General features: G+C 47.2%; 1 protein-coding gene across 2 annotated transcripts in view; it reads right to left on the minus strand.

The window, feature by feature from the left end:
• Positions 1-18,677, minus strand: part of dachd (dachshund d) — a 108,473-nt gene that overhangs the window by 38,074 nt on the left and 51,722 nt on the right. Inside the window, exons 2-3 of one of the 2 annotated variants that reach the window (XM_076031109.1) lie at positions 15,460-15,575; positions 6,426-6,611 (exon numbers count right to left, since the gene is read on the minus strand). In XM_076031109.1, the coding sequence (XP_075887224.1) occupies positions 6,426-6,611; positions 15,460-15,575 (302 nt within the window). The remainder of the gene's footprint in view (positions 1-6,425; positions 6,612-15,459; positions 15,576-18,677) is intronic. The other variant, XM_076031111.1, reaches the window with a different exon arrangement.

Raw genomic sequence — 18,677 nt, forward strand, 5'->3', positions numbered from 1 at the left:
TCGCTGTCAAAGAGCGGCGGCGCCGGCTCCATATATGTTCTTGCCTTCCTGTGCCGTCCGCCTGTCCATCCGTCTGTACGTACACTACTGTTCAGAAGTCTGGGCTCACTGACTCATTTCCGCATTGAACTCCATTATAATCAACTGGAATGCTTGAAGAACATTACTAGCGCAAGAAGAACACATGGTACGGCTTTGACAGATGCTGCCCTCAGTGTCGAACCGAATGTGATTTTAGAGTAATATATGGCCATCATTGCCGCAGTTGAATGCTTTGTATTATAATTACACTTAATTGTGTGTGTTAAACCATTAAAGACTAAACAAAGCAACATGGTTTATATTTTAGGCTCTTTAAAACAGCCGACTTTTAGTGTTTTCACACAGAATTCTTCACACTTGGAGTTCTTAGACATTTTCATTAGACATTAAACACTAAAATGTTCCGAACAGAGTTAAAAGCAGAAGTGAGCCAGTGGCCCTAAGCTTTTGAATGGCAGTGTACAGTACGTCCGTCCCCATTGACGTCACTTCTCCGTGCCAGCCAACATACGTGCCACCTCCGTTAATGTCCCCCATTTTGGGGCCACATTCGGGCCTCTTTCCTAACACTGGCGTCATCGTAATGTCCTATTTGTCTGCGGAGAGCCGACAAGCGCGGCGACTAGTCGCAGATATGATCCGGAACGACGCGAACGCCATCCAGCAGAGCGGTAAACACTCCAGTAATTAGCGCGCGAGTCGACTGAGCCGACTCTGCTCGCCAAGCCCGGACCCCATATAGAGAGGGGCCCGGCGCCGCATTGATCTCGGAAAATTAGGGCTAACTGCCCCATATTGCGGCGGCTTGATGTACCGTCTGGACGAACAATGTGTCGCCCGCGTATTATTTGCGGAGTAAACACAATGATTTGGACCCGAGCGCACTTTAAAATGAATGCATCCTGAATAATTAATGGCGCCCCCCCCCCCTGCATCCACCCCGCCGGCGTCGTTATCCGGGGCGACCGCAAGCGCCGGAGCCGCTGATGATGAGAAAATATGGTTTTAACAAGTCAATAATGGCGAGTGCAACAAGAACGGCGCTAATCAATGGGACTGCAGGCGTTGGCAAACAAGGACTTGAATTATAATGCCGATAATTGATCCCTTCCATTTTTCCAACCTCCTTCCTGGTGATGTCACTCGCCCATCGACCGCTTCCAGCTCGGGAAGGTGGCGGTGGTGGTGGTGGGGTGACCAAGTTTTATCGGAGTTTCGCTCCGGGGCCTCCTTCCTGTCCACCTTTTCCCTCCCTTTTTTTTTTTTTTTTTGTTTTTTTTTCCCCCTCTCGCACACGCCCCTCCCCGTCTTCATTTGAAATTTGCAAGCTGTAGCACCAGCTTAACCAAAAAGGATTAAGTCCCATACCCAACTGAGAACACAGATAATGCTCAGTAATTGGTAAAAAATGAAGATGAATGGGACAGCTAGATAAGGACCAATTAGCTGCTGGGAGTGTACAGCTGTGGTCTCCTCGCAGAGCGCTCTCAGGGGCCAAGGCCCCCTCTCTCTTTCTCGCTCGCTCGCGCAAGCAAGCAAGCTCGCTCGGAGACACCCACACGCACACGCGCACACACAGATACACAAGCAGGAGGGCGGGGCTGGCTAGAAATTAGCTGGATGACCCTGGGAAGAGGCAATGATGCCCCCTCATCATCTCACCCAGGACCTTCTTCTCTCAACTCTCCGTCAGGCAGCGCTCCAGGTTACCCATCACCATCCGGCCAGCCTCGGCCCACAATGTGGCATCCCATCGTCCCCGGTGGGCGGCGGGGGTGTGGGAGGGGGGATGGGTTGCAGCGCTGGCGGCCTGGATCCCAGCCACAGATGTCACAACAATGGGCTTGCGGATTGTCCGCGAGCCGCTGTGAAAAAGGCGACTGTGATGCGCGATGGAGGTTTGGGTTTAAATCAAGGTGTTGTTCCTCTCCTTCCTCCTTCTCCTCCTTCTTCTCCTTCTCCTCCTCCTCGCCATTCACTTCCGTCTGTCTCCCTGCCAGTTCTTTGCCCGACGCTGTCGCCGGCATCATCTGGCTGATGACAGCGGAATTCCCATATCTAATTACAAACAGGATTTGGGCTCCATTAGAGCTGCTTGGTGAGGAGTCAGATGAGTGGCAGGGCAGGGCTCAGTGGCCAGAGAGAGGCGAGAGGGCCAAGACAGCCAAGTCAGTGAAACAGGGTGGTAAAAAAAAAAAACAGAGAGAAAGGTTGGGAGATGGTAAAAGGACGACCACGTCTTATCTTTTCCCCCCACTCTCCTTATGTCGCTTTTGCAGTATTTTCTTTCTTTTTTTCCCTCATGCTTTTGGGTTCCAACGCTGGAAACAAAAGCCATCCCTGCTCTTGAAATTGGCAGGTGTTTGTTAGTTGGCCAGTTGATAATATTTTCCCTCCCAGTAATGAAGGTTGCGACTGGGGTCAGTGCGCTGGGGATGGGTGGCGGCGAGCGGTGGGCTGTTTATCCCCCTCAAGGCCCAGCGCCACACGTGTTTTGCTTGGTCTGTGATCTGTAATTGTGGCATTTCCTGCGAGGCGCTGGAACAATCCACATTGTGCTGGGGGAAGGCTCCCTCTGCCCAGCTCTGAAGTGTGAGGGGAAATCAAAAAGAAACCCCCCCACCCCCACGCACAACACACACACACACACACACACACACACACACACACACACACACAATAAAAAACCCTCTCGTTTCATCTCATTTTAGATTTTTAATACTCTCACAACTTTATTCCCTCATTTACGCCTTTAACACACTGCTAATTTTTACCCTCTTGTACTCAAGATGTTTGGTTATTTTGGTTTAAGAGTTTACCGGCTGCCTTCCCCTTATAATTAATAACACTGATGCAAACAGGAAGGTCTAATTGTAATGAATATTTAATGCGGGGGAGAAATATTAGCCTGTTCAATTTACATCAACACAAAGGCAGGCGACAGGCAATCCGGCTCTACAAACAGAACAGAGTGTCCTTCACTGGCTGGCTCGGCTCACAAAGATCTGCTTCAGACGAGCGTCGAGACGAGGCACCTGTATTTCAGCCCGAGGAGGATTTTTTTTCCTTTTTTTTTTTTTTTTCAGTTCAATGGGTTTATGTAGCAGCTCTTTGTGATTAAATGGATCGGTGTCCTCAGTTGTATTATCAGGAGCGCCCTCATTAGCATATCAATTTCTGTCACGGTTGCTAACGGTTGTTTGTGCAAGTCAACACATCCACTATGGTCTGGCTTTAAATGCCCGGCGTGTGAGGTTTAGCAGCCTGTACTGGTAATAAATGGTATTGCAAACGACGCTGATGCTAACCGACGCTTTTGGAAGCTAAATTTAATCTTGCGTAATTCTTATGCCAGTTGTAACGGCCAACATAGAACCATGAAAAATGTAAATGTTGCTCATGAAAAAAAAAAAATCTGTTAAATGCCAACAGCCACGTTTCCCGCTCATCGTGGAAACAAACAGCCCAGGTCGTATGATCTGAATGCTTGCTACTAGCTAATTTGGCAGACTATCTCCACAAAAACAATTTGCACATTAGCTGCGAAAAACAAAACAAAACATAAGGCCAAGTTTACGGTGCAATGCTGTTTCCATCAAAACTATGTTTTATGGAAACGCACCGCACAAAGCACACCGGTTATATATTCCTTTCGCTGAAAACATACGCATTATTTTAATCATCATTCAGGGGCTGGAGACGCCTTGAAACGCGTGACATTAAAGCTGAGCGTGTGGGGATGTAGGGAGGGGGGGGGGGGGGGTTTCAGACCTCACAGTCTATTTCCTGAGTGCAGCTGTGGTCACAGTGTTCTAAAAAGCAGCATGAAGTCATGTCCTAATCAGCACTGGGTGCAACGTTCATCCAGCCCAAACAACCAGACGCAGATAAGAAGCCCACCAGCCAGCGCCGTATCAGGCGAGCCGTTTGAAAACACAGGCCTGCGTGAGACGCTAAAATAATTCTGCACCCACCGTTTGCTCCCGGCCCTGTTTGTTTTTTTTCTTTCGGTGGCCAAATTACAAAGCGCTCCTATTAGAAATGAACACGCGAGCTGAGGACTGACGACACGCTGCCGGCTGTGTTTCATGGCTCCTGCAGCAGCAGCAGCAGCAGCAGCAGCAGCAGAAAGCCAGGGCCATATTTCTCCACCGTATTATCAGGATGACTCCTGCTGGCCGTCCTGTCACAGGAGAGTGCTTGATATAAACAAGAGATTGCTGCGACACCCAGTAATCAATATTAGGACGGTTTCGGTCCCAAACATCATTTGTCTCGGCGACCATTCCTTTGACCAAACGAAGCATTAATTCAAATCATAAATCTGTGCTGATTTAAATCCGGGAAGAGTGGAGCGGGGTGAGGGGAGGGCGGGGGGGAGGTTGGTGAGGGTAGCGGGGGGGGGGTGGGGGGTGGAGAGGCAGCGGGAGAAGGGTGCCCCTGTCTGACTGCTGGGGCCCCTAATGATTTATTTTCTAGGTTTCTGCGAGCGAGAGATTTGTCCATACTCACTGACAGGTCACCTTCAAACGCCAGTGGCAGACTGTTCATCACCATGCAGACGAGCATCTCATCGCTGCGAGTAAATATTAAAGGAAAAGAATCCAATTGATTGTGGATGGGGCCGAGAGGCGTCGCCGCCATATATTTCACTCAGGGAGCTAATGCCGCGGCCCGCGCGCCGCCCCGCACCTAGCGCGGCCCCCCCACCCCCACACCCCCCTGCCAGAATTATGATTCTACTGGGAGCCCGTGTGGCTGGCTGTGGGCTCAAGGTTACAATTTAAATTGTAAAAAGATAAAACAGTTTCTTATTAGCTCCACTGGCGCAGCCTTGTTGCGTGCAACCCGCCCGCTCGCATTTATCTTTATTTCCGTGACCTCGCACACTCGTCGTATTCTTCTCTTTTTTTTTACATACTCCATTCTCTGGGAGTGATGACCTCACTCTTTATGCATTTTGCATTGTTAAATCGGCTTGGAAACACATCCTGTTTTCGCCACCAGCCACGGCGGTGTCAAGTATTGCTGATGAAATGTATTCAGAAACGGAGCCATTTATTACAGTAAGTGAATCGAAAGCTCCATTTAGCAAGCAAAGCTACAGGGATTACGTTTGGTGTATAATTTGGGATGGGCTCATGAAGCCGCACGAACATACATTATCACCCTTTCTTAATGCAATAAGTGCCTCTGTGCGATATTGCGGAAATCCTGTCGCATTTTAGGGCTGATAGTTAATTGAAATGGCACAAAGTGAAAAAGCAAAGCACTCGCAGCAATTCAATTAGACCTTGTTTAAAGCAGACAGCTTTGGGAAACTATTTGCAGTCCCACCTGGCTGCTAAGAATTGGCTTCTGCCTAAATTTCTCTTAGCCTGAAATAGAAAAAAAAAGAACACGACTTACCTCAACAAGGTGGATATTAACAGTCGCACACATTTAACATTTAACAATGGCGTTTCGACTATTCTACTGAGAAAAGACAAGCGTTTGGCTTTTCTGTGTGAAGTTTTTGGTTCTGCACATTCACTCAGCCACTATTTGTAATATATTTTGATAGAATTGGTAAAAAAAAAATGTTGTGGTTTGACAAACGCGATTGGATATGTAAGAAACCGTAGAGCTACGTGAACAAAATATCATTAAATCATAAAAGATTTTAAAAAAAAAACTAATAATTGTTCAGCTAGATGATGAGGGGTTCTGAAAGTCTAAAGAACGAAGAGAGAATCTAAGGAATTACTGTCAGCTGGGTTAGCATTGGCCACTAGGGGCGCTGCTCTCAGCAGAATCAGCTCGAAAATGTCCAACGTCAGAGTTAATTCGACAAACTGGTTTCCAAAAAAACATTTAACACGTTAAAATACAGAAAAAAAACCTCAAACACCTCAAGCGAGAAGATAAACTTTTCGCAAATTAGAGGAAGTTGTTTCAAAAATGCCATTTCCATAAAGGCTCTAATGCGATATTGCTCTAAATGCACATTAAAAGGCTTTAGGGAAACGCTATGAATGTCTCTTTTGGTTAAAATATTTGTTGGTACTTTAACGCTTTGGCAAACAAAAAAAAAATTATAATAATTTGGAAACAACTTGCTGAAACCTGTCTATTAAAAAAAAAAAAAAAAACCCAACAAAAAACAAACTAAATATTTAACAGGAGCTGACAGCTCGCTCATTAAATCGCTATTTACAAAGTCACGACTCTGACTCAGCGTAAACGCATTTGTCTACAAACTGTTCCCGGCTGAATACCTGAACGCCTAAAGTGTTGCATTGTCGTTGTTTGCGGCACGAAGGGGAAACGGCAACAGAGTACGTGTGTGTGTGGGAGGAGAGGAGGGGGTAGGCTAGGCGGGTGGTGGGGAAGGTGTTGCTCACCGACGCTGGAGCTGAGGTCCCCGTTCTCGCCGTCGGCCCCGTGGTGGTTGGCGTTGCTGTGGTAGCTGCTCATGGCCTCCAGCTTGATCTTCTTGACCTTCATGGCCTCCGCGATGGCCGCGTTGGCCGCCGCCGCCGCCGCCGCCGTCAGGCCTGGAGAGAGGAGACGGAGCGCTTTACACACCGCTAGGGGTAGAGGAGGGGAGGGGGGGGGAGGGGGGGAAGGGGCGGCACTAAGTCAGAATGAAGGAACCCTCCAGGAAGTTGCCCTTGCACATAACAAAAAAGACAAACAACAAAACATTTGAAATAATACAGCAATGAATAATTTTACAGACTGCGGGGAATAAGCGCCTGTGAGATCACAGCTTGGCGCTTTCATCCTTTGTCGGGGGGGTTCGGGGGGAGGGGCGGGGGTGTCTTCACAGCTGGATGTCGTGCTGATGGGACGGATCCCTGCGTGCGTGGCAGCGTGATTTCTTTTTTTTTTTTATGAACGTCTGCCGTTCCCGTGTGAAAGCACTGACGTCTTTGCACCTTGATTCGATCCAGTTAAGGTAACGGGCGAGCGATCTTTGTAAGGCGCACTTATAAATTTGCATGTGGTCAAAGAAAGAAAGAAAAAGAACTCGAAAATTGAGAGACGTTTTGTTGTTTAAAGTAAATGGCGAAACAAAGGGATGTACGTCTTACAAACCTCCTCATTGAGGGCGTTTCAATGATACTCCAACGTATTCATCAGATCACATGGCTCGGCATAATGGCCGACATTGCTATTCAAATTCTTCTCAGCTACTTTAAGCACTGTAGTGTCCTGATAATAAAAGGGCTCTTCTGAGACTCAAGGCCGGGCATCAAAGCAGAATGGGAAACTATCAACGTTGTGCAAATAAGAATAAAAGAGAAAATGTCTTTATTCTCTCCAGCTTGTTAAGCACGAGTGCATGAAGTGCACTACATGTTCTGATCCTCATCTAATAAATAAATAAGAGGGGATGACGCACCTTGAAACGCCAACAACGCAAAAAAAGCATGAACGTTTAAAACCTTACTTTATTAAAAAATGTTTTTGATTAATATCTTCAGAAGCTTTCAGGTGGAAACTGAAGCGAGGAGGGACGTCACTGGGCATGAAAGGAGCCCAAAATATGTAAATAAGTAAGACGTTGAAATACATGTTGGGATGTTGAGAAACATTTCAAATGTGTTTTATTTATTTATTTTTTATTATCTCTACATAATTACATTTTTGCATACACTTTGAAATGAAATAAATGTGTCAGGTGGAAAGAATAAAATAACACAGACTCGCATCAGGACCCACAGCCACCTTTTTCTCCCCCCTGTCTTTGTGCTCTAATAGCAACATTTGACACGGCGCCGCACTCGGGACGGCGAAACGGACTCGATGTGATTGATACGGCGGCGGCGAGATTACGAACGTGTACGCTGGGCGCGGCGCGGAGATCATAAAGCACTGGTTTGTCATTGTGGTATTTCCAGGGTTTCTGGTGTGTCGAACGTGACCGAAATCTTTATTCATGAGGCGGCTCCCGAACAGCAGGGACAGATAGCAGCTAAAGCTCCTCCAGGCCCCGCCGCCGTCTCAGGAGAGCGCCGCCACCGCCGCCGCCGCCGCCGCCCGCCCGCTCCTCCTGCCAAACCCCCGGTAACAAAATCAAAGGCGTGCGCGGAGGAAAAAAAAAAAAAAGAAAAAGGGAAAAGTGAGATATGTAGCTATTAGCGGAAATCACTCGGTTAGCACGCTGTATCTATATCACCTGCGCTTTTCGCAGGGGCTGCCGCCGACTGAAGTGCGCGGGGTTTGCGGTTATCGCGGGCGCGCTGTCACGCCTCTGTGATGGGACTAAAGAGCAGCCATTAGCCATGCATCTGAGGGGGAGACACAGGTACAAGGAGAAATAGAAATGGAACATGTGGAACCTAATAGATGCACGGCGGCAGTGACGGGCACAAGGATACACACACACACGCGCACACACACACACACACACACGCACACAGCAGCGGGCCAGGTACCCGCTTCCTCTCTCTCTCTCTCGCAGCTCCAGCTCACCCGGCAGCTGATAGGCAGATGGCGAGAGTCACTCTGAGCCGCTGACATGGAGGTGCATATAATTTAAAGCCTTGTTTGCATCTTAAAATACATCAGGACCATATTGACGTACAGTATACATCATGTCAGCCGGGGCCCTCTCGTTTGCAACGGAGGGGCGGGTGGTGCTGTTCAATATGCATGGGCAGAGTGGTGGCGGCAGGAGGGGGGGAGGGAGGTAAAAAGTGACATTGCTTCATAAGAAGGTGATACTTCTCCACATAATGAATGTGGCCTCTGCCCAGTCTGAAGGTCAGCCTTCATTTGTGTATAATGGGCAAGAGTCAACTGTTTTCCAAATGAGACGTATGCAGAACAGACTGCCGAGTAAATATTGAAATCACCTCTGGGCTGTTTGTGTGATAAATTCCCCCCACAAATCAGGTGCCGCTCAAGCGCGCGGTGCCGCAGTGGCGCTTTTGTGATGCTCGCCCAACTTTGGCATGTGAGGAGGCCGGGGCTTCATCGCACTGCAGCACATCGTGCTAGCGACACAGCCAAAGAATAAATGAAGGATAATAATCGACAGGTGTGTCCCAAATGACACACTTACGTTCTTAGCACTTCATATTATGAGTGCATCAGCGTTTGCACAGAAGGCAACACAACGCTACGTTACATAACGTAACGTAAAATATTGAACGTAACGTAACTATGTTGAGTAGTTTGGAAGCAACAAATGCCATTCGCATGTAAGCTGCTGTTAGTATCAGCTAGTTAGCTAATGTACTACTGGTAAAGCTACATTTAGCAATTTGGAAGTAACAAATGCCACTAGCATGTTAGCTGGTGTTAGTATCAGCTGGTTAGCTAATATATATCACTGCTAAAGCTACAATTAGTAGCTTGGAAGTAACATAATGCCATTAGCATGTTAGCTGGTGTTGAGCAGAAACTGTTTCAGCTAGTTTGCTAATATACTGCTGCGAAAGCTACGTTTAATAGTTTGGAAGTGGCATAATGCCATTCGCATGTAAGCTGCTGTTAGTATCAGCAAGTTAGACAATATACTGCTGCTAAAGCTTCGGTGCTACACCAAACAGGCATGTATTTGTTGGTGTTTTCAGTCTGTGACATTATGTTTCTGTCATCTGGAGAGGGAGACAAAGAAGTCGTGGTTGCCTTTTCTTCTTCTGTGGTGGTTGGTACTTCCCATAACTGCGAAATGCCAGTGCACCGTTTGGGTCACTATCCAACATCACAATTTGTGCACCGCACAATAAGTGTACTGCATGCAATTGGCCTATGAAAGATAAAGGTGACAGGCTCTGGTCAGACACGCAAACACACACACACACACACACACACACACACACACACATACACATACATATATCTGGAAATAACAAAGGCTAAGAAATTGATTTATATTATTGTGAAACATAAAGAACGATCACTTTCCCATTTTTCATTCATCATTTCGCTCCAAACTCCGCAGCCTGCCCGCGACGAAGTGACACACTCCATGAATCGAAACCTTTGTTCTGATAATTGTTTCATCTCGCCAGATCAATTGTCATATCTCGGTAACGCGCACCTCCACGGAGAGGATGTAATAAGAAAGCCGGGGAGATGTTGGCACCGAGCAACAAGTCTATTAAGCCACTCCAAAATCTGAACGTCAACAGGGCCAATCCCGCTCGCCGCTAATCTGCATTCATTACTATGCAAACAAAACAATCCTGTCTGGTATATTTCTTTCAAAGTCACCTTTAGATTCAGACACTTTTTTTTTCGCCCCCTCTCCCCACCGGCCCCCCCCCCACCGCCCCCCTCCGCCTCGTGCAGACGTCTGGGTGAGTCGCAATCCTCCTGAGCGGCAAACAGAACCGCATGTAGAGAGAGCGAGAGAGGCAGGGAGAGAGAGAGAGAGAGAGAGAGAGAGAGAGAGGGAGAGAGAGAGAGAGGGAGAGAGAGAGAGAGAGAGAGAGAGAGGGAGAGAGAGAGAGAGGGAGAGAGGGAGAGAGAGAGAGAGAGAGCGAGCACACCAGTCGCGCGGCAGAAAGGGGGAACATTTCGATAAATAGAGAGTAGCACGCCACTGTCACATGGGGAGCACAAAACAGCAAATAACAGAGACAAGGTCTGATGGTAGCCCTTGGAGCAGCTGTCATATTAAATAATAATGAAGGATCTATTAATATGCAAAGGAAGCAGCAGCCGACTGGCTTAACGCTGTCATGCCTCTGCATATTGTCAGGATCTTCATCATTAATTAACATGCTAGCTGCCCCATACCTGCGCCAATGTCAGAACATTCTTACAACAAACACCCCGACGCATGCCCGCGCCTTCCGCCACCAACTCCTTTAATTAAATTAAAATCAGATTAACTCCACATCAGCGCACAAAGGACTGACTTTTACAACTTTTTCTCGCCGCCGCCGCAAAAAAAAGGGGAAAATACACGCGGAGGGCTTATCTGCGTCGCGCTGCCCCTGTTTAGGGAGAGCTGCGCCGGTGGGGGTGGGGTGAGTGGGGGAACAATGAAAACACACTTTATTTATCGGACAGGAGGGATAAGTGGGGGGAGAGGCTCTCCATGTCAATGAGCGCGGCCGCCTAATTTTATGCATGGCCTGGCGGTGGCGGCGGCGGCGGCGGTGACAAACTGGGGCTGGGAACAACGGCGCTCTTAAGGTGCGCCACTTGAACCTGCGCCATCCACATCATGACAAATTTAGTATCAATTACACAGAGCGCTAACCTCACGATGACGAGCGGGAGGGCTGGGGGGGGGGGGGGGGGTGGCGGGTAGCGACGCAAAGAACTGACACCAAATTACCTGCTCGCGCGCCGGGATCTATTTTAGATCCGGATTCAAGTGGCGGCGGATTAGACGACTCAGTCGAGACGCTGACACGCTAATTGTACATCAAAAAGAAGGTAAATATTGCGAACTCCACCTACAGGGGCCTGGCGCGGAGAGAAGCCGATCCCTCCGAGGGCGTCTGCTTGCACTTGTGTGTGCAGCCAGTCACTAAAAATATATTTTTCATATATATTTTTTTCGGGTTTTGTATCGTTTTTCTTTTTTTTTTTTCACCATACGCGTGTCGTTCCTATCAGCGAAGTGGAGGACGGGATGCACCGGCGGTTAGATGTGGCTGACATTCATTTCTCTAATGGTAAATGCACTGCTCTTGTGTTATTCAAAAGGTTAAAGCCATATCCAGGACATAAATGAATTATAGCCGAGCTGCTGCTTAAGCAGTGGCCAGAGTGTGAGTGGAGGCCCTCTCCACTTTAAAGGAGATGTCATCTCGCTGTGGTGTCAGTCCGCGGCAAATAATCCGATTTGCGGGGGTGGGAGGTGGGTGTGTGTGTGTGTGTGTATGGGGGGGGATTTGGGGGGGTGGGGGGGGGGCAATCTGCCTGTAATGCATCAGCAACTGGAAAAGCTCCAGCTCGACCCCTCCCTTAAGGAAGGGGAGAGTTGCGCACACGTTCAGGTGGTAGGAGCGAGCGCACGTGTCCCCCGTCTGCGCACATGCGGAGCTCCTTCCTCAAATGGAATCCTGAGCACATTAAGACGTCCTCTTTCTAAGAGGAACTGGCACCAAGGGCAAAGATACATATGTTGTTATATATGTTAACAATGTGCTGGTTCGTACGAGTGGCGGAAAAAAAAAAAAGAAGAAGAAGAAAAGTAGACGACATCTTTCCAGCTTGATTTACGACCTAATGCAATTTGAATCTCGCACTCGCGGCGTCTGAGACTCAAAGACACGGCGACACATTCAGACCTTTGCTGTTATTCCGCTAAGGAAAATCAATCCCTCAAGTCAGGAAAATTTGTGTGAGGGAGCAGTTTTATTTGATGCGGAATGAGATTAGGTAAAAATTAATTTCATTTAGCTCGTCAAAATTTATAGACATTTGTAGTGACATTGGACCAAATTGCATGGTAAAAAACAATAAATCAACAACTCCTCAGCCATTAAAGGACCCACCTCATCTAAAAATCCTCTGTGTCTGATGTCAAAAAGGGGCCACTGATGCTCACAGGTGTTTATTTGCAGTTTTTTTAAATTTAATTTTAGCTATATAGGTTGGATGTTTTAATGTCCAAAGGTCCAAAAGAGCAACAGCAACAGCAACAGGACATTAAAATCAAATGTTTAAGTGGGAGGCTGTAAACAGAGGGCTAAAAAAAAAGAAAGAAAATCTGGCCAAAAACAACACAGAAGGAGGAATACAAAACCACCATTCTTTCATTCCGCGAGTTCGGCCTCTAATCTGTGTAAAGATTAAACTGAGATGACGCGACACCATCACCGTGAGACGGTTTCTCTGTGTCGTTTCTTATCATCAATCAGTGCGTTTTGACGCGACGGCCAGATCAATTAGTCGCCCTGCTCGCACGCCGACTTACGTGTGGTCAATTATACTTAATAATTAATCTGTCAGCATGTGTAAATTCCTTGACGTTGAATGCTTAATGCCGCGGTCGAAAACAATGAGCGCTTTAATCGCCGAGGCAGGACGAGATGGCAAAGTTTCCATCTGGTCACAGTCGGGAGGGCTTCCAGGGGAGTTATGAGAAGAGCGAAAATCTCAATTACTTTATCTGTGGGCCCCCGAATACCCCGACTAAATGTCAAGATCACACAGTCCCTCTGGGCTTAAAGGGGAGGATATCAAAAGGCTTTTCTGTAGCTTTATGTTCCACTAAATAACACGGCTCTGTCTCATCATTGTCCTACTCCGTCTTTCGCGCCGGCCTTTAAGTTCGCCCGCCGTACGGCGGAGCAGATAGCCGCTGACCTCGCCGTACCCCCGCAGTTCAAAGCGCCAGACCGTGAACCTCCATCGTGCCGTGTCTCAAGGATGGCCCGGCCTGTGTTAATATTGAATTTCAAACGCCAGCGCGACCCGAAGTGGCTGCACTTCAGCTCGTAAAACGAGGGGAAGAGAAGAAAAACAATTCCAGGCTGGAATACATGTGAAGACGATTAATAACTTGTTTAAAGGTCCCATAGTATACCAATTGTATACCAACAGGACCGGTATTGTACATTTAAAAAATTTAAATTTAAAAAAAGTGTATGTAGCCCTGTGTTTACGGCCTCCAGTCAAAGCTGTGAAATCTGTGTACTGGATTTTCCACAATAGGTTTTTTTTTTTTTACAAAGATTATAGCTTTTCTGCTTTGAATTCTTTTCAATTGAAATAAATCAAAGCAGAATTAAACCAGAATTTGTATTCTCGACTGTGAGAGTGACTGTCCCTGCGATACAGGGTGCGACCTTTGCCCCCAACACAGCTGGGACTGGCTCCAGCACCTCCGGCGACACCGAGCGCAGGAGAAGCGATGCTAGAAAATGGACGGACGCATGAATTCTGTCTTGTTTTGTTTCTTCACGTCACGCCGATACTGTGCGCCAATGCGCTGTTCTCCTCGTGATTCACGCGGCCGTCAGACCGTAAGTGGTCCTTACACGTGTGTACGTGTTTCCAAACAACATGACTTGAGTATTAGAATGCGGAATGGCAGCGCGGCGATTACCTGGCGCGGAGAAGCTGTTGGCAAACAACTCTGTATTTTTATTTGGGAGAGTGGCGATTTTCGTAATTGTTGTCGACTTCGCCTGCTTTTCCGGTCGGCACTCTGAGATTAAAAAAAAAAAAGGGGGGGGGGGCTGTTTAGCAACTGCCTGGAAGCGTTCTTCTGTCTCCCGTTTACTGAAATCTAGTAAAAGGACAAACAATTCCGTGGTGCTCAGTGTTTAACAGCAGATTCTGTTTTAATTCTTGTGGAGTGAATGCGGACGTCTGGTTGTGCCCTTTGTGACATCAACGAGGGCTGAATTGCAGGATACTATGTATTTTGTTCACGCTATTACTATTATTTTATTCCTTTTATTTTTAAGTGATAGCATATAATACCAAAAAAAAAACCTAATACAAACATATTTTGGAATATACAATAATCTGATTTATGATGCATAGCATTGAATAATATGATATAACACAATGTAAAAACGTATTACAGTGTAAAAGATCCGATTTCGCGCACATTTTCCCGCAAAGTGGAGCAAGCAAAACACACGCGGGTGAACTCCTCTCATTTCCGGGCCGTTCGCTGACGGGCTGGAGGCACAAATTACTCTTAAAAAAACATCAGCAAAATTTAATTTTGCATAACTTGGGAAACTGCCGAAAAAAATAAACCACGGGCTGCGGCACATGAGCGCGATCCCGGCGCCGAGCGCTCCAGCCAGCGGCCGGCCAAACGTGACGGCGCGGCGAAGGTGCACTCAAAGAGCTGCGTCTCGGTGGCACAATGTCATTAAAAGACATATCGAGAAGCAAAGTGAAAAAAAAATATATATATGCAAATGAGCGCACTTTGCAGCCGACGACATCAAAGGCAAGCGGCGGTGAAGCCAGCCGCAAATAGAACAAAAGCATTAGTTGCAATAAGACTGGGCCCGGGGGCGAGTTAGGGCACAAGCAGTTGTTGTTGATTCTTGTGGCGATAAGCTCGCTTTAGCATCACCACTGCCTATGTACATATAGCAGTGGAGTGGATTTAATCGCACTAATTAGACTGCACTCTAGGCAAAATGCAACATCTACTGGAATAATCTGAGAGAAAGGATCTCCACTCCGATTTATTCTCCTCCTCCTCCTCCTCCTCCTCCTCCTCCTGGTCCGCGGGGACGGAGCAGAGGATCTGCTTTTGGTAAACGGGCGAGCAGTTGGTGTCTGGTGGCCCGGCGCATGTGTCACTTTGGACTGGCTGCCATTTCGAGGACAAGCTGCGGGGAGGCCACTGGTGGGTGGCGGTGGTGGGGGAGGAGAAGCGAGTGTGTGTGTGTATGTGTGTGTGTGTGTCAAAGGGAAAGAGAAACACACAGAGAGAGAGAAAGAGAAAAACTCTGACTGTGTTTCTCTTACGGGGTCCGTCTGTACCTGTGGGTGGAATCATGCCGGGCGACATGAGGCCGGGCACCGAGTGGGGCATGATGTGGGGGTTCTCTGGCGAGGTCACGCTCTGGGTCCTCTTCGGGGGCCGGCCGGGTCTGGAGCTGGGGAGAGGGAAGAGAGGGAAACGTGTGAGACAGTGAGAGAGAGGACAGGAGGGGACTTGTCCAAACACGCGACTGTTTTTCAAACAGACTTTTACGGTCGGTGCAGTCGGACCCTCTGGAAAAAGATCTGCTTTACGTTTGCATGCGTGGAGGAAACCTCACCCCCACCCCCCCCCCACCTGCCTGCAATCTTCTTCCTTTTGTGTGACGACATAAACAAAGCAGTGTTCCTTTTGACGTTTTTCCCCAACAGAAGACAAAAGGCGTCAGATGGTCTTTTCTTATGTTTTAATTACAATTAAATCAGTGTAATGCCTTATGACTCCCCAATGCGGGGCCGGAAATATTGCTTTTCCTGCCGTAATCTGCATTTTCCAGTCCTACTTCCGCAGTTTATTTTGCACTTGGAAGGGACGTCGCCAACCTTTTGCCTTGACCAGTGCTCGACATCACCCGACATCCTGCCTGTGCGGTGATGTGGACGATATTTCAATTTCAAAACACCGTTAATGAGCGGGAGCATTTTTGTTGTTTCTGCAGGCTGAAAACACGCCTTTCTTTTTGAAAATCCCCAGGTGCCTGCGGACAAGGCCTGGCGTGGGGTGGTGGGTAGGTGGGACTGGGAGGGGTGGAGGTGGTGGAGGTGGCTGGGTGGCGAAGGGGGGGAGGGTGTTGCCGTGTGTGCGCTCCAAATTGCAATTCCATTCCAAACAGCCAGCACATACTGTAAATAAATTTCTTTTCAAGGACAGTTGCTTTCCGCAGCTCAACATAATAGACTTCCATAACTAATTAGATTACACGGTGAATTCATTTCCTTTATTGAAGATCAACCACTTTTTGATGCATAATTCATAACCCGTACCTCGTTACCTGTTCCTCCGTATTAATATCCCCACACTATTTGAATTGCCTCGTTTGCATATGCTAAAGCCCGGTGCACGGCCCTCAGCCTGGAAATTACATGTTAACTTGTTATAATTATTGCAGTCAGGCCACTATTGATTTATGAGACTTTTAAAAACCAAATATGTGTAGTTCTGGTAATGAATGATATTTTAAGGTTCTTCAGGAAATTAAAAGGCAATGGCCGCCTTAGGAAATGTTCTGCTTGCTTGATTTAATGCGCGCCTTAGCTGGAAGGTGGTGTGACAGAGTGATTCAGACCTGTTGGACGGTTCTGATGGGGGAGTTTTATTACACCAAACGAGGGGCACAGATCCAGCCGTGATAAATGGCTGTGCCACCTCGCCGTGGAGGAGAGGCCTTTAAAGCGGAGAGATACACCCCTGACTTTCCATGCGGCGCACTTGTTCGTTTATTAATACAGCTTTGGGTTCCAATCAATAGTTACTTTGCTAGCTCGCCGCGACGGAGACAACCCCAAAGGGTGAAGGTATATAATATATAAAAAAAAAAAAAAAAAAATGCGCTGAGCATGTAATGCGAAGGGGGAGGGGCGCCGTACGGGCATATTCTTTATGAACACGACAGTGGACGTCTTAGTTGGGGATGAATTATGACGACTTGACAGAGATGACATATTGGCTTCATACATTATTTCACGCACATTTTTAAGCTTTATCAGAATATTAAGTTCCCTTTAATATGAACTCAGTTTAATCCCCTTTTAAGATACGAGGATTTTGTCACCTACATCCCAGATGAGTCTTCCTTATTTGTCCGGGGCTCGACTACAGTATGTGGACCGACTGCTTGTGTAACTATTTGATTCGTGCACTACAGAGTATTTCTGTACGAGGCTTCGGCAGTTATTCTTTGGCAGATTAAGTGTCATATGGGGCAATAAGGTTATACTGGTACTGCGGCAATTGCGGGACTCAATCCTGAATGGAGGTGGAGTGTCGGCGTTAATGAGCAGGGTGAGTCTCCGATGAACACTGGCTTCCCTTTGCATTGCTACTGTGGGTCTTGACAACGTTCAGTTGAAGATTGTTTCACTTGGCCAGTCTTGCTAAACAATAGATAAGATATTCATGTGAATACATCTCTAAATGAAGCTGACACCATAATTACGGCAATAATAAATTGCATTCTCCAGCTACTTCATTGTGATTTGATCATTAAATTCATCTTTGAATGTTTACTCTCGTGGGGATTTTTCTTCTTCTTTCCAGCGGCTCTTGACTAGCAAGTGTTTAAAATTAATGTTTCCAACCGCTGAGCCATTTTAACATATCCTTTTACGACTTCTGACGATATAAATAGGGGCTGTTTGCGTTACGGTACATTTCACTGTTTCCCAATGGTAGGGTTTCCGTCAGCGATGCCTTGCGAGGTTTATTTACCTCAGTCTCGCTAATAGACTGCACTCATCCTAATGTGCTGACTCTCTCACATGCTGGCACCAGGGTTTTTTTTTTTTTCGGACTAAAAGCGGACTCAACTGTGTCCCTTTGGAGGGGAAATACAGAAGTGATAGAAAGGCAAGGAGTGCAAATGACAGGAAGTGAGAAGAGGCAGGGAGAGCAAAGGGGGTGGAATAGAGAGAGGGGCGAAGAAACGCACATAAGTGCCGGTTTCACCCTCTGAACGTCTGCAAATGTAATTCCTATTGCTATAGAAGCACCTCTTTGATCTTATGAGAGGGAGAGATCGCACACAGTTTTGCTGTCATCACTTTCACTTGTACTCTGCCTGAATTATTTATGGAAGACCTCAATAGAGGGTATGCGATGGCTAAAAGGATTTCATACCAACAATGCTAAAAGCAAAAAGGCCCTCGAATGGACAAAAAAGTGTCACATCAGCCTTAGATCATGTCAGGAAAAAAAAACCTGAACCCTGGCTACAAAGGGCCGGTAAAGGGAAAGCAATGTTTAGATAGGCTGTGAGGGGAATCTGCCTTTGTGTTTAAAGGGATAGCGTTACAGCTAGCTTCTTCACACGCATAACGCTGGCTAGCCATGAAAGTAATACACCAACAGAACAGGGGCTTTGAACTAAGGAACCTTGGAGCAACAGGAAAAGCCTCTCAGAAATGAAGGTTAGCGTCTCTTTTCTTCCAAAGAGTCGCTGTCTAAATATGGAGCAGCAGCAGTCTGAACAAAAAAAATAAATAAGGGATGGTGCCGCGAC

This window comes from Nelusetta ayraudi, unplaced genomic scaffold, assembly GCF_046127955.1.
Source record: "Nelusetta ayraudi isolate G7.1 ecotype Tasmania unplaced genomic scaffold, CSIRO-AGI_Nayr_v1 ptg000031l, whole genome shotgun sequence".
Lineage (NCBI taxonomy): Eukaryota > Metazoa > Chordata > Actinopteri > Tetraodontiformes > Monacanthidae > Nelusetta > Nelusetta ayraudi.